General features: G+C 41.3%; 1 protein-coding gene across 15 annotated transcripts in view; it reads right to left on the reverse strand.

The window, feature by feature from the left end:
• The window catches only part of dlg2 (discs, large homolog 2 (Drosophila)), a 240764-nt gene extending 218280 nt beyond the window's left edge, over positions 1-22484 (reverse strand). For 6 of the 15 annotated variants that reach the window (XM_074671438.1, XM_074671429.1, XM_074671437.1 and 3 more), the window contains exons 1-2: positions 21339-22482; positions 19650-19781 (exon numbers count right to left, since the gene is read on the reverse strand). In XM_074671438.1, the coding sequence (XP_074527539.1) occupies positions 19650-19781; positions 21339-21393 (187 nt within the window). In that variant the 5' untranslated portion in view covers positions 21394-22482. Of the gene's footprint in view, positions 1-19649; positions 19782-21338 lie in introns of all 15 variants that reach the window. The other 9 variants (XM_074671435.1, XM_074671436.1, XM_074671434.1 and 6 more) reach the window with 3 other exon arrangements.
• Positions 22485-26881: the final 4397 nt, after the last annotated feature.

A 26881-nucleotide genomic window follows, 5' to 3' on the forward strand; every position in this document is an offset into this window, starting at 1 on the left:
TCTAACAACAAGATTTGAAAATACTGACCAGCACACACTACAGGATTTCACCAAGATTATGTGACCAGAGAGAGTGATGCACCACATGTGCTCAGTTGTTTGATCTGAGGTTTTTAGCGCACTGGTGGGACAGGAGGAGAGAGAAGCGGAGCTGTCTGCAGCGGTGCCTTTCATCCATTACGTGCACGCAGAGGGACAGAGGTGAAACTGTTGCTGTATCAGCCAATAATGGCATGATCTCATACCGATCACTGATAAAACAACAGTTTACTACTGTATGAAAATGGCGTGATTATGTGTTATTTTCAAAGGCATTATTGAACTGGCTTGAGTGGGCCAGTGGAGCGGGCAGTCAGCTGACCCGGAGCCTTTCAGTTGCACTTTGAGCCTGCATTTGTTGTCTGTTGTCCGGTCTCTTGTAAGGGGGCTCTCTCCCTCTCTCTCTTGGCTATTGTCATCCTCAGCGAGAATGAATGTTGTAATCATCCAGATAAATATCAAACATGTTTGAAAATTATCAGGGCGGCTCCGCAGGTCTGTGAGACCATCGTGGGGCTAAAGATTCATCTGTCAACCGCTCACACTAGAAGATAATCTTGCCTGAACGTTGGGGCCGATTTTAGTCCCCGACCAGATTTCTTCCCCGATTGTCGGGAGGACCAAATCGGGGTTAAATCTGGGCGAGAATCCTGTAGTGTGAGCCAGGCTTAACCGAGCTGTCCCACTTTTTGGGACCCTTTTGTATGGGTGCCAGACTGAACCAATCTGCTCTCGGGAGGTGGAGCAACAACACTGCAGACCATTGATTGGTCGAAAGAATCGTGACTTACTCCGCAACAGTGGCTGCATTTCCCCTGGCGGCACACAGTCTACTCTAATACAAAACTTGATTGCACTTTGTATCAAAGAGCTACATGCCAACTACAGAGAGAACAAAATGCTGCATGTCTGCCATCTATGCTCTTTGTTTACTGTGTCGTGTTTTTCTTCTTCGTTGGATTTATTAGCTGGGTAAACTGTGTAGCGCTGCTACCTCGTCACACTATTATTTAACAGCTGGGGCTTTCAGCATTCAACTTACATGCTGCCTACCACAAGAGGGCACAGTTTGCTGTGGAAACAATAACAGGGTCAAGCTTAACTGTACCAAACTGTGCCAAACCGTACTGAACCGAACAGGACTGCTTGGTGGAAACGCGGCTAAAGATTTACTCATCAGTTTGTCAGCTGATAACAGCTGGGTATATGCAAGCAGCAGGCTCCGGTCAAAAAAATGAGCCAGTGCTGAGGTGCTATAACCTTCTGTTTCTCGAGTGTCCGCTTGAGGCTGGCTCCAGGAAGTCACATACACACCAAGCTTAAAGGGGACATATCATGCTTGTTTCTCCTTTTCCCTATACCAGACTAGGATGCCTGTAAAGCATTTCTGCCCTCAGTACAAGTCATTTAGTTCCTTCATTAGCCCACAATAGCGTTCTCAATATCCTCATTTTAGGCCATTCTGAAGATCTCGTTGAAACGCTCTGTTTCGAGAATGACCTCCAGTAACCTCGCAACGTCACAGCCCTTTGTGCTCTGATTGGTCAGTTCTATCAGAGGGGTGGAGGGGGTAGAGCCAGGGGGCTGTTTTTGCAGCATGGCAGTATTTACAAAATCGCCATATTGAATGGCGCAGACTGAGCGAGTTTGCTGTTTGCCAAAACTTCACCGTAAGGCATTGATAGCACTAATAAAATGGAAGAGTGTAGGATACGTCCTTTTGTATTGGACCCCGAGTCAGACCCGGACGGTTCTGCAGCTCAGGAGAAAGAAAATCCACCTGGACACAGATCATCTCAGGACGCTTCAGTGTGGTGAGTCAAACCGGTACTGTAAAATGTATAGTTTATACGTTTATACTCAGCTCTTGGTGGGTGTATCCCTCGGTGGCTGTTGTGTGACTAACTGACATCACAGAGGAGGAGCTGCTTTATCAGATTACTCCAATAAAAAGAAAGGATCATCGTGTCGTCACGAAGGTCGAAATCTCGCAGCCAACTGGCAATGACCTATTTTCAGAGGCATCAAATCTTGTTCTAGGATATCAGAAAAAATACAATATCTCATTTTTTGACAATTCAGGGGGTGTAAGGTCTTGTTTTCAAATTGATTATATGTAAGTATTAAATCAGGCATCAGCATGATATGTCCCCTTTAAAAAAAAGCAGTTTTCCCTGCAGAAATTAACATATTTACAGTGTGCTTTAAAAAATATCTTATGTCTGAATCGCTTATTTCTCTATCGGCACACACTGTAAGGGGCTGGGTTCTAAAAAAAATGATCAAAATGACACCTGTATTGTTTGTGGAGAGTTAAAAAAAGTCTGCCAATTGGGCAAAAAAAAGTATTTCTCATGTTTCATCTATTAGGAAATTTTTCTAATTTCAAGAAATAAAACAAACACAATTGTCTCCCCACACTGGCAGATCTTTTTGCCTAAAAATAAGACATTAAACTGCTTGTATTAGAGTATAGCACTGTGTAGTATGAAGGTGGCTGGCTCCCTGTTTTTGTGTCACTGCAGGCTTTGAGGAGAGCATTTGCGCCTGTTCTAAATGTTTTTTGACAAGCTTTTTTTCAAACCAGTTGTTTTTGTGTCTTGCCTGAAAATACTGAACCAGCAGAGAAATCTGATCAGGTAACAGTATCATCACAAACAGATGTTAGTTCACCTGACGCTCCACAGGAGAGCACGCTGTTTGTTAAAAGATGTTTTTTTGATCTTTCCCTGCCTCTTCATGTTCTCAGATCTCTCCATCCATCTCTAGTGGGAGGGACTAAGACACAGGTGGGAGACACATCTGAAGGATTAGTATCCCATGAGGAGAGTGGGATGGGATCTGTGTTGTCATGAAATGATTTATCACAGGATCTTTCCACTAGATGGCAGCACTCTCTGCTTCCAATATGACCGCACACATCAGTACAAACCACAACAGATCACCACATGTTTTAAAGTCTTTAAGAATCAACTACACACGCTTTTTGTGTGGAAAAAAAGTAAATGTAAAGTTTAAAATAACTTTAAATGTTCAGATGTGTGTGGGTGATCTGTGAGGTTTGTAAACTGAAAACCTGAGAAGTGTGTTGACAGTCTAAGGGAACATACGTTCATTAAATTTGACCTACACGCTGCCTGAACAGATGATCTGTCTGATTTAAGCCCTCAGGAGCTCCTGTAATCCATTAAGAATAAATAAAAGCCTTAAAAAAGATTTAAAGCCCTGAGACCTTCACTCAATGCTGCTGACAGCCTGGAGCGGCGTATTAATCCAGAGCAATGTGCCAATTAAGCATCCACAGTTAAAGATGAGGAAAAGAGCTGATGTGCTCAGTCAGAAAGTGCTCAAATCATTCAATGAGGGCTCAAAGGAAACAACCTAACGTCCAATTTAGTTTATAGCGTTCAAAAGCAGCTTATAGAAAAGAAGCTTTCACCAACGTTTCACCTTCACAGAGGGTGTGACCCAGTTATAAGCCACGGATGCCAAAGTGGGACAAACCACGCTCAGTGAACTGCACTTTTTAATATTAATACACAAACTTCATACTTCAAGACCAGAGGTTGGTGGCAGGGTTCACCTGGACAGGTCTCCAGCCAATCAGAGGCTCGGGCAACAGTGACCAATCAGCCCAATCAGCATGTTTTTGGACTGTGGGAGGAAGCCGGAGCGATCCCACACATGCACGAGGAAAACATGCAAACTTCACACAGAGAGGCTCCTGCTTGGCTCGTTGAGAGTTTTACTTCTTATTGCAAAAAAAACAATAACAGCATCCTGGCTGAAGCCACAGCCTCCTAGCATAGCGGAATGGAGAGAAAGACTAAGGAATGTTTTGATTATGGAGAAAATTACAGCAAAGCTACAGGGGAAAACTGAAAGGTTTTATGATAAATGGTCTTCAGTAATTCAAACAATGTAGGGATTCTAGATGCACTTATAATTATTTTTATTTCTTTCCTCTTTTTTTCCCTCAAATTCTAGTTTATGTATGTATTTATTTTTAGGTATTATTTCATTCATTTTCATTTACTGATATTAGTCTTAAATCCACTTGTTCAGATTGGGATGACTACTTAGGTTCATCATGTAGGCAAAGATATGTAGTTAGTGGTACTTTTTTGGAAAGATACAGTTTTGATAACAATCATAACATTGATATATGGATGATGTTAATAGGTACAGCTAAATATCTTACTACAGTGAATGGAATTAACATTGTTGTATGTTCAAGTACCATGTACAGGGGCAAATGAAATGACCTTTAAGTAGGTCAAACTGAGAACTGTAAGATGAACTTTTGAAAAAAAAAACTAAGGAATAATATGGAAAATGTAGAAATGATTTTGTGTATTGTCTGTATTATTGCTGTTAAGTGTGAAAGCATCTCCTAAATCAGTGGTCCCAGAGCTATGGCCTGGGGGCCAGATACGGCCCGCCTCCACATTTTGCCCGGCCCCCTGAACAATACCAGAGGCAAATTATGATTTTTTTTTATTTTTTCAGCCTTGTCACGTGATCGAGACTTACACATGCATAGAACGTAACTTTGTATTCAACCCTTCCCCAGTTTGTGCCCTATCTGAAACCCCTCCCAAAAAAAACAAAATCCTGTTATACAACCATACTGGTAGTGAAATGTATTGTGCTGGTAGGTGTTGTATCACTTAGTTTGGTTTCTTAGCCTGCTTGCTTTCTGGTTTTCCCAGTGAAGTTAATGAGAAAGAGCTGCAAAAAGTTGTGTCTACAAGAAAGTTAATATTTCATGGTCTTTTTTTCTGTGAAAAACCTGAAAAGGGTTATTTATTATCATTTATTTCATTAATAGTGTTATATATTTCATTAACAGTTTTATTATTTATTTTCAGATTTTTTTTTCCTGTCAAGATCCCAGAAAAGGGTTATTCATATTTGGTTATGGGTGGCTTTCTGGGAAACAATAAATATTTAGGTTTGGACACCTCTGTGATCGTCACACGTTTTTTACAAACTGACCCTGGCCCCCCATCAGAGGAGGGAAAAGTTGTTTGGCCCTGACGGGAAAAAGTTTGGGGACTCCTGTCCAAAATGATATTTGTGTGTGTGAATATAGGTGTTAATTGAAAATTAAGTTCCAAAACTAAACCAGGAACCCTTTTGATACTGTTGAAGTCACACTTGGTTAACACTGTAAATGGGTCTTTATTGATAAACTAGCCTTGCCTGCAATGTAAACTGCATGGAGCACATTCCAGTGGACACACACTCCTGTTATCTCGACTCGTGACTGAGGTGTTGAGTTCACTCCCACAGGTATTATGAGTGCTTGAGACAGAGTTAATTAAGTGTAACAGCAGATTAAAGAAAGGAAAGCCTCACGGGACGGGATCTCCCTCTGGAGGCACACGTCTTATTAACAGGACTGATGAGCCTCTGTTCAGGGGACGACTGCAGCTGCGGCTCAGTGGAAAACTTAGCTGACACAGGTTGAGAGATCAGGACACCAAGATGACAACATGCCACTGAATCAGTGGTCACTGTAGTGTAGGTTACATGAGTCAGCTGAGATTTTAAAGACATCTTTAAATGTACTCCGTCATGGGTCTTCCTGTAGAGGGATATGCACATGTATATCTTTCTTGTTCCTCACTTCCTTTAAAGAGGGGGTACTAAAGTAAAAATGGATTTAAAGTATCAATTCTGGATGTTCAGGCTAAATGTGTGCAGATTTTCAAACCTCTACATGTTCATGTGTTGTAGAAATCCCTGAATCTGTCTGTAAACTGTCTGTGCTAAAAAAATAAAACCAGATCTTCATGAGACTTTTTGAAATGATTGGGTCACCACATAAAGATCTCCTCACTGGTTCATGACACTTTGGAGGGGCGGGCCTCAAACACCAAGGTCTGACCATAGCTCCAACCCTAACATGCTCCCAAAGAGCTGTTCGTTCAGAGGAAAAGGGGTTTGTAGAGTGGAGGGCCTTACAGAGACAGCAGCTAAAACAAAGCAGAGGCTGAGCTAAGGGTTTTCTAAAAAAAGCAGTGAGAGAAAACCAGGGAGCTGTAAAGCTATCATAGGGGCACCAGAGGGACAGAATTAAGACTAAATAAAAGCTCAGTAAAGCATCTTTAAAGACATAGGTACTTGGAAATAGTCGGGATGCATCGATCCTAATCTTGGTATCAGTCAAAGGTACCCCTCAAAGTTTGATTGGTGAGAAGGGGCCGATCCATGATGCTGATCCAGGCAACCAGCACTATACCTTTTTTTTTTTTTTTACTGGTGCCCTTGGCTTCTTTATTTGGACTCTTACTTCTGATGCACTTTTTTGGTTTACAATTGAAAAGTAATTTCTGCTTTGTTTTTCCAAACTGCTGTAAACATTTCAATATTTTATAGGTTAAAATATCAACTTCAGTAATTCCACAAACTCACTTTTTGCTCTTGCCTAAATCATTACCAGTCTTAGCCCAAAGTGGGGCATGCAGGTTTTTATCTATCACTGGTATCGGATCAGTATTGGTTGCTACCCTAATCCCAGGTACTGATATCAGAACCAGAAAAGTTGGATTGGTGTATCCCTAGTCTTATTAGTGTTTTAGAGAGTACAATCTGGTTAGTGTTGTCCTTCCATCATGTTTTCACCTATCGATTGCTTTTTTCCCAACCTTGAGGTCAGGAAATCTGCTAAGAGTGAGAGCTAATCTAACACCAGAGCTCCCTTTGTCCTATCCTTAACAATGTAAACTAGTGTTGTGCTAATCATGAACGAATCGTTCAATACCCGAGAATCACTTTACTGACTCAAGAATCATGATTCTTCACCCCAAATTACTCATTTTCTGACTCAGTACAAAGCTCACTGTAGCCCTAACCTGACACGTGAGACGAACAGTTTCATATATCCGCCACGGAAATATTTCACTAGTCCATCTGGGTAGCTGCGCTTCCGATTTGTTTACAGAGGCGGGACTTTAAAAAAATCTGCAGCTGGTGATTCACCACTCACCACGGACCAATCCACATCAAGCCACGGTATGACGTAGCTTATGTGAGCCGATGCTTCTAAGAAACAATAGATGAACAACTACTGAATCACGAAAAACAGCTGTGAAAAAGGCGTTAGACGACAGCTTCCGTTTTTATAAATTTAACTTAAGAATCAAAGGAACGTTGACAAGTATGAAAGTCTGCTGATGTCACGTCTGCTCCCACAGCTCCCGCCTCTCTTCCCTGATTGGGCCGGTCAGAATTTAGCCGAGTGAAATCGTTGGTCATTGGAGCCTGGCAAGATGGACCTGCAGGAGTTTAGAAACGGAATTAGGCCGGTCCGTCTGCTCTGCAAGGTTACTGTAGCCCAGCCCCTCACTCACATCACAGGAGAATGGCTGGTACGTAGAATGGCTCAACTCACAGTGTATACAGGTCATTAACTCACCCACAGTACCAACAGATCACTAACTCACTCACAGAATGACTCAAAGCACATACAGGTCACTCACGCACCCCCTTCCTCCCCGTGAGTTACGAATCACTCAATAGCTTAATACGTTGCACTGCTCGACTCACAGCACATAATCTCACTCACCTCCCGCTGGCGCAGACACTTGAGTTCGCAAACTTTTCCAACTTGCAATGTCTCGCCATATCGCTGTCATCTTACATTTTATTCTCCTGTCTATACTGATCTCTCATTAAAACAGCACCGTTGCCACCTACAGTTTTCTATGCACTTTCTGGGTAACTGACTCGAGTGACTCAAATGACTCAAAAATCCGATTCACTTTGGTGAGTGACTCATTTACACTCGATTCAGTAAAAAGAATCAAGTTTCCCATCACTAATGTAAACCTCACCATGGGGTATCTGGATATAACAGTGAAGGTTGCTCTTTTGCTGGGAAACTGTGTCGGTGACCCTCTTGGTGGTGAGAACAAGGCCTGATAATACACCACTCGGTTTAAGAAGTGAGAGACAGGTCTGTGTTTGGAGACATGCTTTAACTATCATCATACAAGTAATGACATGTGATCCAAAAGTAAAGTTTAGGTTAAATCTTCACGTTTAAAGACACTAAATATACGTAAAAAATGCTCATTAACGAGCAACAAAAGAGAGTTTACTGTACCATTTGACAGGTTTAACATATCTGGACATTAATCCCAGCAGTTATTTCACCTCTCACTGTGACAATGAGGAAGTAAACAGTCAGCACATGGAGCCATGATCAGGCTGCACTGGAAAGCAAACTGGAGTCATTACACTGAACTCTTTAACCGACGGTGCCTTAACGAGCAGCAGGTTTAATGTTCACCACATTCACCATCTGAACAGAGGAGCAAAAATAATCTATCCTTCCGTTCATTATCTTCCACTTATCCAGGGTCAGGTCACAGAGGCAGCAGTCCAAGTACACAGACCCAGACAACGCTGTGCCCTGCAACATTTTCCAGCTCCATATTGAGGATCCTGAGGCATTCCCAGACAGGTGGGATGCATAATTCCCTCACAGCGTTGTCTAACCAAGATGTCTCTTTCATAGGACTAAGAGAGGTTGATGTCAGACAAGGAGCGTTTCATGAGAAGTGGGAAAATGATAATTTCTGTGGAATTACTGCAGTTGTTTTGCTTTAAAATGCACGCTGATCTTTCCACTACTTATATTTAAGATAAATTTTCAATATGTTTAACTTTTTTTGAGTTTTCACTGTTTAAGCAACACCAACTTTGGACTTTTTTCACTGTATTTCAGCTCTCAGAGTGCGCAACATCTTCAGCTAGAGTGCACAGGCAGCTGATGAGCCTGAAGAAATCTGATCATCAACCTGCCATAAAATTTACAAACTCGACTCAAATAAAAAAAAAAAAAAGGCCAGCGGTCACAGTACTCCAGTATGAAGTGGGTATTTAGTGGGTATCACATACACGCATGGCCCACCTACTTCACTATGAAGCGTCTGTTTACATGCAGCGGGATCTCATCAGAGTCAGCAAAGTGAGACTCAGACAACTCTGCTACAACCTTAGGGACTTTTTGACTGATGTTATGTTGCTTTGGTCAGACACAGCCCTCTAACACCCTGCTTTGTTTAAAGGTCCCATACTATGCTCCTTTTCTGCAGTTTAATATGGATCATTGATGTCTTCATGAAATGGTAGTAACATGTTTTGGTCCAAAAAGCCAATAAATCAAGCACAGCAGCATTGTTTCCAGGCTCTCATAGCCCCTCTGTTCAGAACGCTCTGATTTAGTGGGCCTGGCCTTCATATAAATGAGCCACCGCTGATATCGTCCCGCCCCCTCGTCACTGAGAGCAGCGCCACAAGCTCAGAGTGCACAATGTTCAGAAAACAGCGAAGCTCGTTTACCGTAACATTACAGGGTAAAACAACAGGCTAACCTCAGCTAAAGTTAGCATCCTGAAGCTAACACAGAGACAGGGGGACACTGAGGAAAAGCTCTTGTATCTGCTCCACAGCACACAGCATTTAAAATACTCACATTTCCAGGGTCTGAGGTTTGTTGGTGGATGGTTGGTAATGCACCTGGATTCAGGACCAGTCTATTCGCTGGTCCTCTGTTGTACTGTCCAAAGTTGGAAAAGCAGTCGGCCGTGAAGTGACTAACACACACATGCACAGTTTTACTGAGTGTAGCTGGCTCATTTCCCTCATAAATGAACTCTAGCCACTAAGTCTTGTCTTCTTCCAAGATGGTAAGTTGTGCATGGAACCATATGGCTGTTTACAGCCAAAAAGCTGCAGCCACACTCGCTGCTGGAGAGATTTCTCCCCAGGTTTGGGGAGAGAAATGGGCGGGGAGGGGGTTTGGGGGTATTCGCTCCGGTGGACCAATCAGATCATATTTGCTCATGATTATTCAAAAAAGGGACTCACTGATGTCAGCAAACCCCAGAAAATCCAAACAGCTCGCTTTAGGTCAGGATTTTACATTCACAAGCACTACCAAGTACAAGTTTTGTCATTAAATATCACATTTTGTGGGCTGGGAGGAAAGCCAAAGACCCTCAAATTTCACAAAAAGACTTTATAAAGTGATTTTTGCATGATATGGGACCTTTAAGCACAGCACGGTTTGCCAGTGAGACCGTGTCCTCAAACTGTCCCAGGTCCTGCTGGAGGTCCCAGCCTGTAGAAGCCAACAGATCCACATCATCTGCAAACAGCAGAGACAGGACTCTGAGTTACTCAAACTGGAGACCCTCTTCCCCCCTCTGGGCTTTGAGATCCTGTCTATGACCATTGTTGGGTGTAATGCGTTACAAAGTAACTGGTTTCAGTTATGCAACTTGTTTGGGTAAAAAGTATTGTAACCTGTTATTACTGAAAATATGGTAACGAAATGTAGTTTCTTTTCAGTTGGGCACAACATCACTTTCCCCAGGGACTGATTTGACAGCAACACTGCATCAGCTGCTCACATGTGCGATAGTTATGGGCTCTTATTCAGCACTGAGGCCGGTACTCGCACAAGCATGTAGAGAGCAGTCAGTCATCATGGCAAGCGCGACAGACAACCACATCAACAAACAATGACTTTTGAGGGATGGATGTATTCCCATTATTTCAAACTTATTGAGTTATGTGTTTATGTGTTTTGTGTCACGTAAGTGCCCATAATATGTGTTTAGGCTGGTATTATTGTTGTATTGCTTTTCTTTTTCTTCTGCATTTTTCAAAATAAAGAGCACGAAAGAATAACTTGTTATGTGCTCCAAAGTAGAACTTTGTGTAGGCCTATGCACATTTAGGAAGCAAGATAAGGTTCAGCCCAGAGTCAAGCACCATAAAAGTAACCTAAAAGTAACTAGTAATGTAAAAAGTTTCTTTCCATAGAGGGTAACTAAGTAAAGCAAGGGACCACCTTTTCAAGAAGTTATGTGTAACGAGCAAATGCTTCTTTTGACAAGTAACTTCCCCAACACTATCTATGACAACCACAAACATGGCAAGGTCAGCCCTTGCAGAGGCCAGCATGCACCGAGAACGTGTCTGACTTTTTGCTGAGTGTATCGACACAGCTCTCACTTTGGTCACACAGGGACCAGATCTCTCACAGCAGCCTCTTGTCAGATAAGACGACCAAACGATGTCCAGAGGCTTCAGCCTCTCTGGGTGAGTTCAGACGTGCTAAGTGCAGAAGAAGCTAATGGGAGGGTCATAGTCAGCGTACAGAGTATTTGAACATGTTCCTGATGGTGGAGCTGAGTGGAGGTCAAAGGTCACCAAAGCAGCAGGTCACATCTTTATCAATCAAAAAGGATAAGTATTTGCTATGTTTAACTTGCTGTCAGGCATTTTTGACCAATTAGGACACGCTGATATTAATACCTCTGCCTCTGTGTGAAGTTTAAAAGCAATAAGACACAACTAGACTCTTTGTGAAGTTATTTTTAATGGCTGTCAGAGCCGTCGCAGGAGACCAGAGGTGCCTTTGTTTAGAGCTTCTAACGCAGCACAACATCTTGAAAGAAGGATGTGGAACCAGCTGTGGTCATAACAGGTCAAAGGAAGTCTACAGCTCAGGCTGGGATCAGACCATTAAGACCTTCAGCTGTACAGATGTGTGATGGAGGAGGAGTGGGGATGATGAATGGGTTAATCCACACACAGATCCACTCTGCACTGATGGGGTTTAGCCCACAACACTGACCAGATTAGACAGCACCTAATGCTTTGTAGGATGATTGCATCTATTTCAGGAGGCTTTTATTGCACTGTGGAGATGTAGCAGCGTTTGACAGTACAGCGAAGAGTTGTTGTTCCTCTTCACTACCATAGGAATCTGTTTTCATTTACAGTCAACCGTTTGTGCTGAGGACAACTATGAATGAGCACTAACAAAACCATCAAACTACATCTGAACACTCAGCCAGCATGTGGAGTTCTCTACCAACAAAGGATCTCTGATCAACCAATCACAGACCTCTCTCTGACCACGTCTTATTCGACAGCTTGTAGTCAACACACATGTTGTTGTTTTTCCAGCGTCATGAGTCCAAGATATGGGAGCACTCCCTGAGAACATCTGTTGCAGGATATTACGTAAGCATCCACAAGGAAAGATTATAAATTTTAATCCGTGCATTTCAGGGATGGATTCTTTATGGAGTTCCCTAAAGGGTTAGTGTTTCCTATAGTATAGAATGTTTGATCCAAGTCACCTCAAACCATAGTAAGAAATTAATAATGAATAATTCTTGCTAAAATTTTTGCTTTACAACATAAGTTACAGAGGAGACATGAATGAGCATCTTCATATATCAAACATGGATGTAGTCTCCAGGACAGGGATGGCGACCTTTCACATTTAAAATGATATGGTACCAGTGCCTCGTACCTTGCGATCAGCACTGGTACTCAACGGTACCATTTTTGGTAAGAAAATCTCAAAGCTTTTCAATTCGACATATATTCTCCAATAACCTTGCAATGCTGTGTTTCTGTCCAGCATGAAAAACCAAACCAAACTTTATGTCGTCACATATTTTTGGTTCAAGTTGAATATTCAGATTTATTTAACTGGCTGATCATATATTATATTGGTTATAATGTACTATATTATATTATATCGTATTATATTATACTTTGAAATGACATGAACTAAAGTTGGAGATGACTTAATATTACTTTAATTTCCATAAATCAGCTACCTGGATATTGGTCATGCATTCTCATCTTGGTAGTGACTTCTGTCTGTAAGCCTGGGGTCTGGGTGTGTTGTATTGGTTTCACCTCCTCCCTCTGTTTGCTTTGCAGCTCAGAGTTCTCTTCATGGTGTGTTATTACATGTTTGTATAAACTTGTGGAGTTGCCACAGAACCTTATTTGTTTTCTGAAAACATTGTAGCTTACAGTACTTGTACATTTGTACTAGATGGTTGGGATATAGTCAGGGCTTGACATTAACTTTTTTGCTCACCAGCCACTGTAGCTAGTGGTTTCCCAGAGTCACTAGCCACAATTTTGTTGTTGAATAACTATGTTTAATATGATTAAAGCAGATGATGACATTGTAAAGTTTTCTTGAAATACATGTACAACCTTTTTAAATGTAAATGACCCCCGTGCACACTCAAATGAAGACTACTAGGGCTGCAGCTATCGAATATTTTAGTATTCGAGTATTCTACTGAAAATCACATCGATTAATCGAGTAATCGGATAAAATATATTTTTGTTTGGTTAAAGAGCAGTTATTTTTCAAATGAAATTTTTTCTCTTCAAGAAATAGAATTTTCTGATACAGCATGTCAATAAGAGCACTTGCTTTGGTAGCTCCAAAATTTGTAAACACACTTTGACACATTTTTTGTGCCTTGTACATCTCATCAAATGCTGCGGACCCAAATGGCACCTGTTTCGTAGAATGACCCATTAGTCTCCAAACTCCAGAAAAGAAGCTAGATTTGTTGCTAGTTGCTATTTTGTATGAGAGGTAGCTTAGGTCTGAAAACTCTCTAAATATGGCCTCAGCTCTATTTAAAATACCACTCTTTGATCTTTTTTAAAATTAAACGATTCCTAGAGGCGGAGAAAATTACTTGAGTATTTTTTGTAATCGAGTACCTCGAATCATTCGAGGAATCGTTTCAGCTCTAAAGACTACATAAATCAGGTATTCAGCTCTGAAACGGTTGTGCTCCTTAAATATGAAAATATGCAGACAATTAAAACGAAGTAATAAAAGGAGGAGTTTAATGTTCCATTTAATGACAGTTGGGAAGGTCGGAGATTATTGAAAAGATAAACCTAACTAAAAAACCTAGCTGGAAACACAGTCAGCTTAAATATTTATTTACAACAGTAATTTTTCAGTAATAAACTAAGCACCATGCTTTCTGGACTATAAGTCACTCTGGAGTATAGTAATACTTTTTTTCAAGTATCAGTCAAAAAATGCATCGAAGCTGAAAGCAACATATATAAGTCACAATGGACCATAAGTTTCATTTATTTAGAATGATTTGGTTTGTTAACATTATTTCCAAAGTAAACTTTTTACATATAACTTTGATAAATGTTTGTACATTAGGAGGTTTAAATATTGTTCCTTCAGCTCCTCATATCTGTGACCAGTTTTTCTTCTCTACGTGCGCTCCTCTCCTCTCCTCTCCTCCTCCCCTGCTCTAGGTGAGTGTTGCTGGTGAGATCGGTGCAGGGTGAGATTAAATGAGCTCCATTCGATAAATGTCCTCACTTTTAAAAAGTTACGGGAGTTTTGACGTTAGTTTGACGCTAGTAAACTTTTTAAATTACGTTTATCAGGCGCCAAACACCGGGGGCTGTCACAGTGCCCAAGACGGAGGCTGGAGACGAGCGCGTCTGGGCGCCTGTCAGCAGTTACGTCAGCAAAAGACTTTGGGAATGGACCAATGAGCTAGCACTTTGTGCAGGCAGTGCTCATGGGAGTTGTAGTGTCGTAGTCTCATACTGCAATGGGTTTTGTATTTCAGATGCTGTTTCAGAAAACTACAATTGAATAATTCAACCCGCCAAAGTGGCTAGTAGGAGTTACAGTGTTACCTGCCACAGCTGATTTTTAACCCGCATTTGGCGGGTTGGCGGGTGTTCATGTCAGGCCCTGGATATAGTCATTATATACATCTCACGTCAACAACCCACGATATATTGAGCATATTCCATGTATAGCAAGCCCTAGGTACCTATAAAAGTACCTAATTTGGTACCCATCCCTACTCCAGGACATCACACATCTGTTACTTAAGTGGAGTTTTGAAGCCAAGCCTCCATTGCTTTTTTGAATGGGTGTGTACAAGAGTTTTTTGACCAGAAGGTCCAGGATCTTTTGGTTCCTAGTAAAATATTCTCAGGAACTACATGGCTCATGTGGTGTTTTGTTTGTCTGTGTTTCCACCAAGGGTTAAAGACCCAGGCTGATTATAGAAATCAAGACAGTGAGAAAAAAAAAAGAAATGAGATAGAAACACACTGCAAGTCCAGTAGAGGGTAGTAAAGACAGCAATGGAGTCCATTTAGCAAAAATGACACCACAGTTAGCCTATTACCATGAAGGATATTCACTTCATTGTGATTTATTTTACTGCAGACGGATTTGTTGATACCTCAAGGCAGTGTTTCCCAATCCTGGTCCTGGGGACCCCCTGCCCTGCATGTTTTTTATGATCCAGACTCCAACACACCTGATTCAAATGATCAGCTCGTCATCAAGCTCTGCTCGCGCCTGATAACGAGCCATTCATTTGAATCAGGTGTGCTGAAGTGGGGTAACATCCAAAACATGCAGGGCAGGGGGTCCACCAGGACCAGGATTGGGAAACACTGCCTCAAGGGATAGGCACAAGTGACAAAGCTATGGGCGGTAGAAGCAGTTTTAAAAAGCCTGAAACAGCTTTGAGCAGTGAAACACTGGACCACTGTCATGTCTAAATCACAAAGACCGTATAGATTGAATTAAGTTTCTGCTTGAAGCCAATCCTGTTGATTGACGCCATTCACAGGGATCCATCCTTCTCAGACAGCTTTAGATCATTATTAAATACTGATCTGATGAGAAGATTTTGACATATACATAAAAGGTAATCTAAGATTCATTCCTGAGGACTTCTTCTGTGTTTGAACAGCTGTTGTAAACTAGATATCCACTGACACGTTCAGCTGAAGGTCTCTACTTTGCAGGGTCACTCTTTAAACTGAACACCAGGAGCTGACAGAGACACATTCACACTATCAGGCTCAAAGAAGACCATTGTTTAGGAGGTTCTAAACCAAGTCCATCACAGCTGGGGGTCAGCTTATAGTAGATGGAGAGAGGGGGGATAAAAACATCAGCCAGGTATACATGATGGACCCAAATATTCCGCTTGCATTCAGTTTATTTGCTCAAACAGAAAGAATTTAACCTTTGTATACACCTCATTCCGAAAGAAAAGTGCCAATTCGAATGGCCATTTAATCGGTTCCACAGGGGTGGAATATTCCTTTCCCCAAACTGATTGAGGTATCATGTATCCACTCAAACGGAAACTTGTCAGGGTGCGTTCGTTCAGCGCATGCTCAGATATGACGTAAGATGCAACTACAGACGTTCCTTAACTTTAAAAATGGCGGCGAGCTGTCAGCACTGGAGGAAAGTTTGTTTTTGATCCAAACTTTGAAAGAAATTAACATAATATCAAAACTGGACGGACAACAAACTCGCAATACGGAGTATTGCAACACCATGATAAACAAACTGTCGTCCTCCAGCTTTGATAAATCTTGTAATGTTTACGTTTTTCTGCGCATGCCCCATTGACTATTCTGTTTGATTACAGCGGCGCATGTAGACCAGAGATTAGAATATTCCTTTCCATGTATACTATTGTTTTCGGAAAAGTCATTCATAAAGATTCCATTCAGAAAGACGAAAAACTCCTCATGTAACTGTGGCTATTGAGGCTGCTCCACCAATCAGAAACCCCAGCCCCGCCCCCAAAGTTCCTGGCCCTTAAGAAAGGAGTACCCTGCCATCAGGGCTGTTTCAACAGGTAGATCACTTACCCCAGAAGTAATTTGGACCCTGGTTCCTGCTGTCAAAAAGCACCATATATGGTGTCTGGCACTTCTGGAGCCACAGGAACTCTTAGTGCTCCACCTGGTTACTAGCTGCAGTTTTGAACTCAAAGCCAACCTCCACTCCAATTTAAATACACATAAAAAAAAATAAACGTAATCTTGTTTTCTGTCATTAAAGAAAGTAATTCTGGAGATTTATGTGCATTCTTTCTGAAAATGAAAAAATGAACACTTGTTTTACTAGCTCCATGTGTCAGCAGCACCTAGTTTTTAGCTCCAGGTCTCACATTAGGAGGAGAAGGAGGTGCACCGTCCATTCTTTATCTACAGTCAAAGGATGGGACTTTAGACACTACTTTAGACACCCTTCACACCTATCCTGAATAACAGACAGATAATTACAGTCTAAAGGGCCAAACTGGCTGTTTCATTCATGATGATTGAAATGATGATAAAGACAAATACAGTGTGACACTGGGTTAAAGAGGGGCTGTAGAGGAGATTATCTCGGCCTCTTCAGCCAGGGTTGAACTTTTTGAGATGTTTTGCAGCAGCTGGTGAGGCCGGTCCAGTTCATTCATGTTTCATAATCTGACCAACCTCAGACAGTCTGTATGTTGTCCAATCATCTGGTCCTGACCAAAGCAGGCTGCAGAGAACAAAGAGGAGTCCTCAGTGTGACTGTGACACAGTCTGCAGACGACTGTCTGACTGTATCTGTCTCACTCCTGCTGAGTACATCAGCTGCAGTCTTTGCTGCAGCGTGTCAAGGCTCAGCCTCTCTTCAACTCAAACCTGAAGTTTGCACTCATTAGTTGTACCAGTGTATTGCATCCAGCTCACTTATTCAACAATAACAAAAATCTCAGTGTGTAATATGGCCGGTTCTGCTGTGAAACCAGGTCCAGCAGAGATGAAGTCTCTGTTGATGCTGCTCATGATAATGGAATTTGCCTCTGTGTGGTCCTGTGGTTGGCTGTGGCTTAGGAAAGCCTCACAAAGAGGGCGGTCAGAGGCGTTAAGTGGTGTGGGGATCATGAAGTCCACCACAGCGCCTGGACACACTGACCACTGTCTGCTAGGAGACTCTACAGCCAGACCTCTGCAGCACATTATGGAGAGCAGGAAGCTGAGTGGGGCTTGATGGTGGCCGGCTGGAGTCTTTTAACGTCCAGGACGCTTTTCAGATAAAGCTAAGCTAAAGCAGGAATCAGGGTCTAAATCTAACACACTTTCACTCCTGCTGCCACTTTCACAAAGCATACGGCAGGATGGGCTGTGAGCTACTGACCTCTGGCTAAGCCCCGCCTCCACCACTCACGCAGACAAACAATGAACATTCAGTGACAAGTACTATGATGTGATCTTTTTGTCTTCAAAAATCATCACTAACACCCTGAGAAGGTCCTCTACTGCAGTGTTTCTCAATCCTGGTCCTGGAGGACCCCCTGCCCTGCATGTTTTGGATGTTACCCCACTCCAGCACACCTGATTCAAATGAATGGCTCGTTATCAGGCTCCAGCAGAGCTTGATGACGAGCTGATCGTTTGAATCAGGTGTGTTGGAGTCGGGAACACAAAAAACATACAGGGCAGGGGTACTCCAGGACCAGGATAGAGAAACACTGCTCTACTGTGACACATATCCTCTAGAAGTCAAGTCAAAAGACTCTAAAGTCCACATTGGAGGGATACATGAATCATTTTATTGTTGTGAAGTTCCATAAAAAGCTTCAGTTATAGACTAAATTTACAGGTCCCAGAGCAAACCTGATAAACAGCATCTGGTTAGCATCAGAATGTCATACAACAAGACAGAGGATCAGCATCGGTCAGGACAAAAATATAACCTCCTTTTTACCATCTTTACCAAGAGTGAGTCTCTGTTAGTTTGGAGCTTCAGTATTTACACTGAATCATTAAGCACATTTGACAACCTGTGTTAACTTGACTATCACAGATAAGCTAATGGAGCTTAGCTCCAGAAGCTAGCATAAGTTTAACTAGAGCACTTTGGACAACAGCTAACAATGATGTAAGATCACCAAAGAACAAAAACTGGAACAAAACAAGCCAATCAACTTCCAACAAACAAAGAGATATGATGAACAACGCAGTTAGGAGCTAACGTTAGGCTAACTGTAGATAACGTTAGAGAAAGTCCCCAAGTGTCCGTCAGACTGCAGTGGTGGTTCTAATGTCAAAGATAACTTCACGTGTCTTTACAGCGAAGTCCCAATCTGCTGCCTGAAATACGATGCCAGCTTACCTTAGAACAGATAGAGACATCCTTCTTCATTTTCTTAACATTGAGTTGATATTGTGGTCTACTGCACAATTTTATCACAAAAAAAACACTTTTCTCTGTTCAGATGTGTCTTAAGAATGGGTTTAAAATTCACCTTGTCACCCAGCCTCTCAGGGTACTTAGTATCAGAGTAGCGTGTACCCTATGAACATAGTTTGACCATTTTTAAACTTAAAATCTCAGAAAATCTTCATAAAACTGAACAAAAATTGACCTTGAAGACCTTCTGCAAGTATTTCAATGGATGTCCTCAGAGATTGTCTGAGTATGACCATATGGGCTGTGATTGGCTCGTCCCGTTTGGGAGCCGTAAGTCAATTGTATCCTAAGGAGTGTATATTGTGCTTTACTGGTCTTTATTTTGTCCCTCTGGTTCCCCTGTAGTTGCTTCACATGATTTACAGCTAAATTAATCCCTGGATTGACAGACTTTATAACCATGTTTAAAATATGAGGAAGCAGAGCACCCCTTCTTTAATATAATGCAACCAAATGTGGATACCTCTCTTTCTCCTGCTGATGTAGTGCCAAACAGTACTCTATTTGCTGGTTGGAATGTTAAGTGTACCTTTACAGTGGTAAATAGCTGTAAAGTAGTAAAGTTTGTATCAGTTTCACTTAGCATCCTTGTTGTCCCAAAGCCCTCTTTGGTAGATATCGGTTGTTCTGTCTGAGAACCTGAAGCTCTTCAAAGAACAATGGATGATCTGTAAAATAAACTACTTCTTGGTTGGATGGTTTTGCCTGAGACACTTACCAAGAAGAGCTTCAAACAGGTTGCTTTTGAAAATCCCCATAACTCTCTGAATGGCAGTTTTCAGCTGCTGCTCCTCTGGCTTCCTCAGTTTTGTGCAGTATTCGTCCAGAAGCACCAGCGCTCGGGCCGTGTCTGCAGAGGAAGAGGAGGATAAGAGAGCTTGAGCTGTTTTTTTTTTTGTTTGGGCTTTTTATCCACATATAAATAAGAGTGTAGGAAGTGCTGAAGTCAGAGGTGTCCAAACCTTTTCCAAAGAGGACTACATTCAATTTAGTGAAAATGACCAAGAACCAAAGAACCAGCAGCTCCCACTATTAACATTCACATATAAATGATCTATTCGCTCAGTGTTTCTTTTAATGATTTCTGTATAAATCAGTCTCTCAGTGCTCAAACCAACTCGTTCCATTCAGACTGATAAAATCAAAGCTCACCTTTCCCTCAGGTGTCTTTGATCCCAGATGATCAGTGATCAGTTTTCTGCAGTGTTACATGCTGCATAAACATCAGCAAACTCTGCTTCTGACCAAGGAACATGTTCTCCATTAGGGGGCAATAAGGGGGAAGTATGTCAGGATGTTTTTATGGCAGAACCAGGATCTGGATTAGATCAGGATTGTTTTTCATATACAGACTATTTTGACCTGAAAACAACATTTTTAGACCCAATTTTTTCTGATCCTGAATTCTGAACAGTATTTCTGCTCCTTTTTTTTTAACTTAAATCTGGTCTTGTGTCCTTTGATGTGTCTTTTGAACTGTCACAGTTTCACATCATGATAAATCAATTCATCCAAAGAAGAAAGCTGTAAGAGTTATTGAGTTTCTGCAGAAGCTTTAGATTTATACAGGGAGCCTATGCACAATCCAGACGTACTTTAGTGAGACCTGACAGAAAGACTTAGGTTTGGATTGTGCATGTGACAGAAAATGTAAATGTATACATCACACCATTCAGAACATGATTCATTTCAGTATCATTACTAAAACATTGTAAGACAAAAGCTGGGGGCTGTATAAATATTGATCTTGGGCCATAAATGGCCCCTAGACCTAACTTTTAACATGCCCGGGTTAAGGAGTTTTCATTTAGTACGAGTACAGTACTTGAACGACATTCCACTGAAGAAGAAGTAAATGAAATATGAGCTACTGACTTTATAAGCTATCTCCTATTTATCAGCTATTTTTAAAATGATTCTGACAAAAAAAAACTCAAGTTAAAAAAATGTCTTCATCTTTGGCCCTCCCTGTCTGACAAACATCCTCAGTCACCTTCATCTTGTCTAAATAATAGTACGTTTTATCCTGAATGACAGTGGACCACATCTAAGCACCTGCCATGTAGAATAATAAATCTTCCTGATATAAACAACAGTCATATCCTGAAATCTAAAGCAGAACTCAAATCATTTGTCTTTTTATGAGCTATCAGGAAACTCATCTGGAACATGTTCCCAGTAGAAATAATTGTGTGTGTTCACTGTGATCACTCAATCTTACTTTATCAAATGCAAAACAACATCGGAGCCTCATGGGTTATGGATCAGCCACCAGCCGACCTTCAACACGGCGATGAACTCAACTTTTTTTTAGATCATGAATTTAAGTGTTTGTTCTGTGACCATACATCCTAACATGTTTGAGATAAAGTTTCCCAAATAACTGTACCACATGAAGGTGACTCACCTTTTTTTCTGATTGGCATGCTGGATTTTTTGTAAACTTGACTCTTGCTAAGCATCCTGATCCAGTCTCTGCAGCATCTTCTAAAAATAAAGCTCTTCCTTTGGTAGAAAAAAAGATTTGTTTGGTAAAGTCAGATGTTCTTGGACCGGTGTAAGTCAAAGTGGAGTCCAGTGACCACTTGAAGGCCCCTGAGGGGGGTGTCCAGGGAGTCTGCACTCATCAAAGTGAGAAGTTGATCACAGTCTCAGGTAGGTCAGGTACCAACAGATGTCTGTGAGAACCTGGAGTAATAAGGCCCACTGAAGCAGTGTGTGTTCAGCTCCTACCTCCTGTGTGTGTGTGCAGTATTTTGGAGGTGCAAGAGAAGCCCTGGGTCTGAGGCATCCTTCCTCCGGAGCTGGTTGATTCCTTCTCCTTGATTTTACTCCTTAAACTGCGGAAGTTTCGCCGATGTAAAGCTGATTCAGTATCCCATGGTCAGGAGGAGCAGGCAGGTCAGAGGGCAGGCCTCATGCTCCAACGGCACACACAGCCCGGGCTGTGGCAGTGACAGGTCGAGCTGGTCCACATCACGAGTCCTGCATGAGAGTAAACACACCACGGATCATGGACCTACCCAGGAGCCGATGCGCAGGGGAGCAGGTGCACCAGCAGGAGGAGGAGATGTTAAAAAAGTAATGTCTTCTGTCCGGCTCGGTCTCAGCTCACAGCTCACAGACCCTTCAGAGTGGAGTCGGGAGGCTGGGACTTACGGGGGGACGCGTGTGAACTCCCCACGAAGCGGGCACCGACAGCTCATGCTGCTCAGATCACTCTCACCGCCTGTAAACGAGTGGAACCGGTAAACACAGACACGCGTTTTACATATCATGGAGCTAGCATTTATGCTAAATCAGCAGCCGTGCCAAGTGGAGTGATGCTTTCTGTGAGCGAGCCCTGGCTGGGGAAAAACGCCTGCCTGCCAGCGGAGAGGGGAGACGCATGGTTCTCAAAGACTCCATGGATCATCAATACCCGAGACACGGGGACTGTGGATCCACCGGAAAACCCCCCGTGACAGCATTCACCACAGCCCTCAGTCTGCACATCTCTGTATCATTAACCCGCTACTGTACAGCAGCATTAGCCATATGAACTGACAGCACAAACATTTTAATGCACCAAAAAGTTAGACAGATACACACACAACTTCCGCCTCAAACTTTCAAAATAAAACACACATTACAAGAAAATGCCTTAAAGAAAAACATCTCTTGATTTTATCATAATTGTTCTCATTACACTAATCATCTTTATTTGAAAACAGACTGTTTTGATTTTGATAAACATAAAAATATGTATTAGATTATTGCAATGATCATTGTAAGTCGATTGAACTTAAATCAGCTTTTGTGATATCATGGCTGTTTATATTCCTAACAGTGACTGTATTAACGCCTCTAAAAAAACACACAAACCTTACATACACTCAAACAAATGTTTCAAACGGAAGAGTAATATTTTTTTTTTAAAGATAAAGGTCTAACATTTCTTTTTATATTGATATTCTGAAGGGAAAAGAAGTCAAAAGTCAGTATGAATATGTATTTTTATATGTTGGACCTTGATTTTTTTTGTTTTTTTTCCCCATTTGCCCTAATCTTCTCAAGCTTCACTTAAAAGTTTCAAGAAAATCAATTTGATGAGCTCAGAAAAATATCGTGGAAAAAAACAACAGCCAAATAAAGCAAAATAGAATGATTTCAAACCCATGATAATGAAAGTTAGCGATGCTATGATGCACTCACATACGCTTAAATTAGCCTGATGCTTTTATTTACGTCTGACTTCCGGTTCAGTTCCAGTGAGCTTGACGCACCTGTGTAACTTACCTTAGCAACGCAGAGGCTGGTCGCTGGTTGCTGGTTCCCGGTTAGATTGACATAAGTCGGAGACCAATGTAAAAGTGGGGTTCCGGTCACATCAGAGCAGATGAACCAATGACAATGCCTTAAGAACATTCTGAAGGTGAGAGTTGAAATGTTAGTAGCCTACATGAAAAAAGAAAAGAAAAGAAGAAGAAGAAGAAGAAGAAGAAGAGGGAGGAGGATGAGTTGTTAGTTTGGTCGTGTTGACTTCTAATGGTATTTTTATTATTTAGGTTGCATTCTTTGTTTGTTTTTGTTTTTTTTTGTTTTTTGTTTGTTTGTTTTTCGTTTGTTTGTTGGTTTGTTTATTCTCAGTTTAATTTCATTTCCCCAATAATGCATTACAGACGGTTAAAGTAACAAATACCTGGAAGTTTTAGTGGTTTCAAGTGGGGTCTGGATTCCCTTGAAGGTCCTGAAGCTGATGGGGACAGGGGCCATTTTATGATCAGATTTTTAGGGGTGCTCGGCCCCCTGAAAGATTGTGGTACAGAAAGTTTCCTGCAAATTTTAGTCCTGCTGCTAAAGCACCTTTTTACTATACACACAACAACAACAAACACAAAATTTGTATTCACATGAATAAAACTTGATAACTTGCTTTACACTACAAAATATTTAAGAAATGAAATATAGAATGTGATGTTTTTGCAAAGTTGTTCAATTTATTACTTTTATTATTCTGAGTACTTACAGGAGGATCCAAAGAAACTCATTAATGCTTCAGGAACTGGAATACGGTCTTTAACCATATTTTGATAATAACTGTGGAATCATTAAAAACAATTTTAAACAAATCAGCTGGTGGCTATGGCTCACAGGTCGAACTCAGAGCATTGGGGGTTTGATCCCTGCTCCTGCAGTCACATGCCATAGTTGCTCACATGCCATAGTGTCGATGAGCAAGACACTGAAAGCCAAGTCAGTGATGGTGGATATATGAGTAAGATGATGTCATAGTGATGGTCTCTTTTGGTCTCTTTTGAGCCATCTGTGTGTGTACATGTTGAAAACACGAGTATCAGTGCAAGGCACTTTGAGTGGTTGCAAAGACCAGAAAAGAGAAAGAACAGGTCCATGTTTCATATCTGTCATCTGTATACTCACCAAAAAGCAACTATTCTTTACATTTTTACACCTTTTCTTTGATCAATTACCTGAAAACATACCTTAAAATCTACAGCCTCACTCACTGTCTGATAGGGATGGGTACCTTTTACATTTGAAACAATACGGTACCGATGCCCGGTACCTGGCAATCGGTACTGGTACTCAACGGTACCAAGTTTCGGTACTTTTTGTGTTTATGTGGTAAAAAATATCAATTTGTTTAATAATGAAATGTTAAAAAAATCAATTTAACAAATTTATTCTTCAATATATAACCTTGCAATGCTGTGTTCATGTCCAGCATGGAAAATCACCTACTCTTCCACTCCCTCACAGTCACAAGGATGCATTTACGTACCTATACATAGTACCTTTTGGTTTTATATGAATTGATACCCAGTACTTTTGAAAGAATTCGGTTGGTACCTATAAAGGTACCTAATTTGGTACCCACCCCTACTGTCTGAAGATATCTGCAGGTCTGAGCTCCACCAGTCAGTCTGAAACAGGACGGGACATTATCACATGATAATGTTAGCGAATGAGCCAGAGGACCAAACCACCTGAATAAGAGGTGTATAATCACTTTGGCTGCTGCAGGAGTTTGTATAACTTATCATAATTTTACACATAGTTGCTCATTGTCCTGCTGGGTGGCTCCACAGAGTAAATTCAAAAGAAAGCAAAAACTACAGACGATCAAAACTAGAGCCAGGGCAGTAAGTAAGAGGTCCTCCCATGAGGACAAGGGGAGTCTTTACTAGTGGTAGCCTACTGGGATCCAGTCTAGTGGATTTCTTTTGTGTATCCCATCACACAAAGCCTCTGAGCTTTGATATGCATGTCCCATCCCATAATTAGAGCCTCAATTCAAAGATGAAATACTACCTCTGATGAGAAAGAAAAGAGAAAAAAAAAGATTAATCAGAAACTCTGTAAAGCAAAGATCTAAGCATCTGAAGTAAGTTAAGTCAGTGTAAAGAAGGCAAACCTCATGATTCAACAGCATGAGAGAGAAGGAAAAGTGAGGGCAAGAAGGAGAAACTGAGGAATCTGAAAATCCACAGGTTTTACTCTGGTGTAAGAACTTATATTTCTCTGTGATACTCTTTTCACCGCTCTAAAGCTTCAGTAACACAATCCTGTAACATCCCAAAGCATGCAAAGATCAGTCCAAACCAGTGTTTTAGACTTTGTCCTGGCGTTTTGGCACAAGCTGATGTTTTAGGCTGAAACTCAAATAATGAAACTGAAGAGCTCTGACGACATCTAGTGGCTAAAATGGAAACTGCACATACGGAAAACACCATATTAAGAAATATGAACTCAGGCATCAGTGACTGATAAATTCTGCTTCTGTCCCTGAAGTTTTTTCAACTTGTCTTTTTTTCTGACATTAGAAACAGCAAGTTAAAATTTGTGTTTCAGTCTAAGGTCTTTATATTTCTGTCCTCATTTTTCAACCAAGCTTTAATATTCCTGATCACAGCCTTTCTGTATTTTCAGAAGAAAAAAATAAAGGTGATTCGAGGAAAATGAAGACAATAGAAGAACAAGAAAAGATGAAAAGCAGAAAGAGAATGAGTGGTTGGGAGATAGGAGAGGGGGAGGGCAAAGTGTGTACTTACAGACTGACTGATGAATATCTGCTATTTTGAGTTTTTTCATCCAGTTTATTTATTTATTTATTTATTTAAAAATAATGAGAGGAGAGGAGAGGAGAGGAGAGGAGAGGAGAGGAGAGGAGAGGAGAGGAGAGGAGAGGAGAGGAGAGGAGAGGAGAGGAGAGGAGAGGAGAGGAGAGGAGAGGAGAGGAGAGGAAAGGAGAGGAGAGGGCAAAGCTCTAACTCACATAAAAAGACAGGTGTCAGTCACTGTTTTCATATTATATAAAACTATAAGGTCATCTATTAATCTAACAACACTTCATTACAGGTATTTATTTTACAACAGGATTTGATTCACTTTACAATCTTGCCTGCCTTCCTGACCACAGTCTCTTTGTTTGTTTGTTTGTTTGTTTGTTTGTTTGTTTGTTTGTTTGTTTGTTTGTTTGTTTGTTTGTTTGTTTGTTTAAAAGAAAAATATGGGAGAAATGATGTGAAGGGAGAGGAAGGGAGAAGGAGGGAGGACAGAGATCTTTGATTTATTGAAAGTCATTTTAAAGGAAATCAAATGCTTCTTTCAGTGTTTACAATTACTCATTGAATGATGTTCAATTCATTTGTCCTAATACTGTCTTTCTTTACTCATAACATTTAAGGGAAGCAGAGAGGAGGGGAAGGGAAAAACCCAGACTTAGACACAAAACAGGTAAATATCTGACATTGTTTTCTTGACATATTGTAAGTCATCTTTAATCTGCGTATCTGTTTTGGAGGAATGTTTAATGATGAAGCCCGGCCTGGGGTTATATATTAACCTAAAGACCCAACAGCAGCCTCTAGTGGTCAGGAGAGGAAACATCTAATGTTACCGCAGTTTGGATGACTCTCACTTTGGATTCTCCATCCTCTCTGGTCAACT

The sequence above is a fragment of the Halichoeres trimaculatus genome, unplaced genomic scaffold (assembly GCF_033239565.1).
Source record: "Halichoeres trimaculatus isolate MK-OKI-2021-1 unplaced genomic scaffold, fHalTri1.1 fHalTri1_scaffold_6, whole genome shotgun sequence".
Taxonomy (NCBI): Eukaryota; Metazoa; Chordata; class Actinopteri; order Labriformes; family Labridae; genus Halichoeres; species Halichoeres trimaculatus.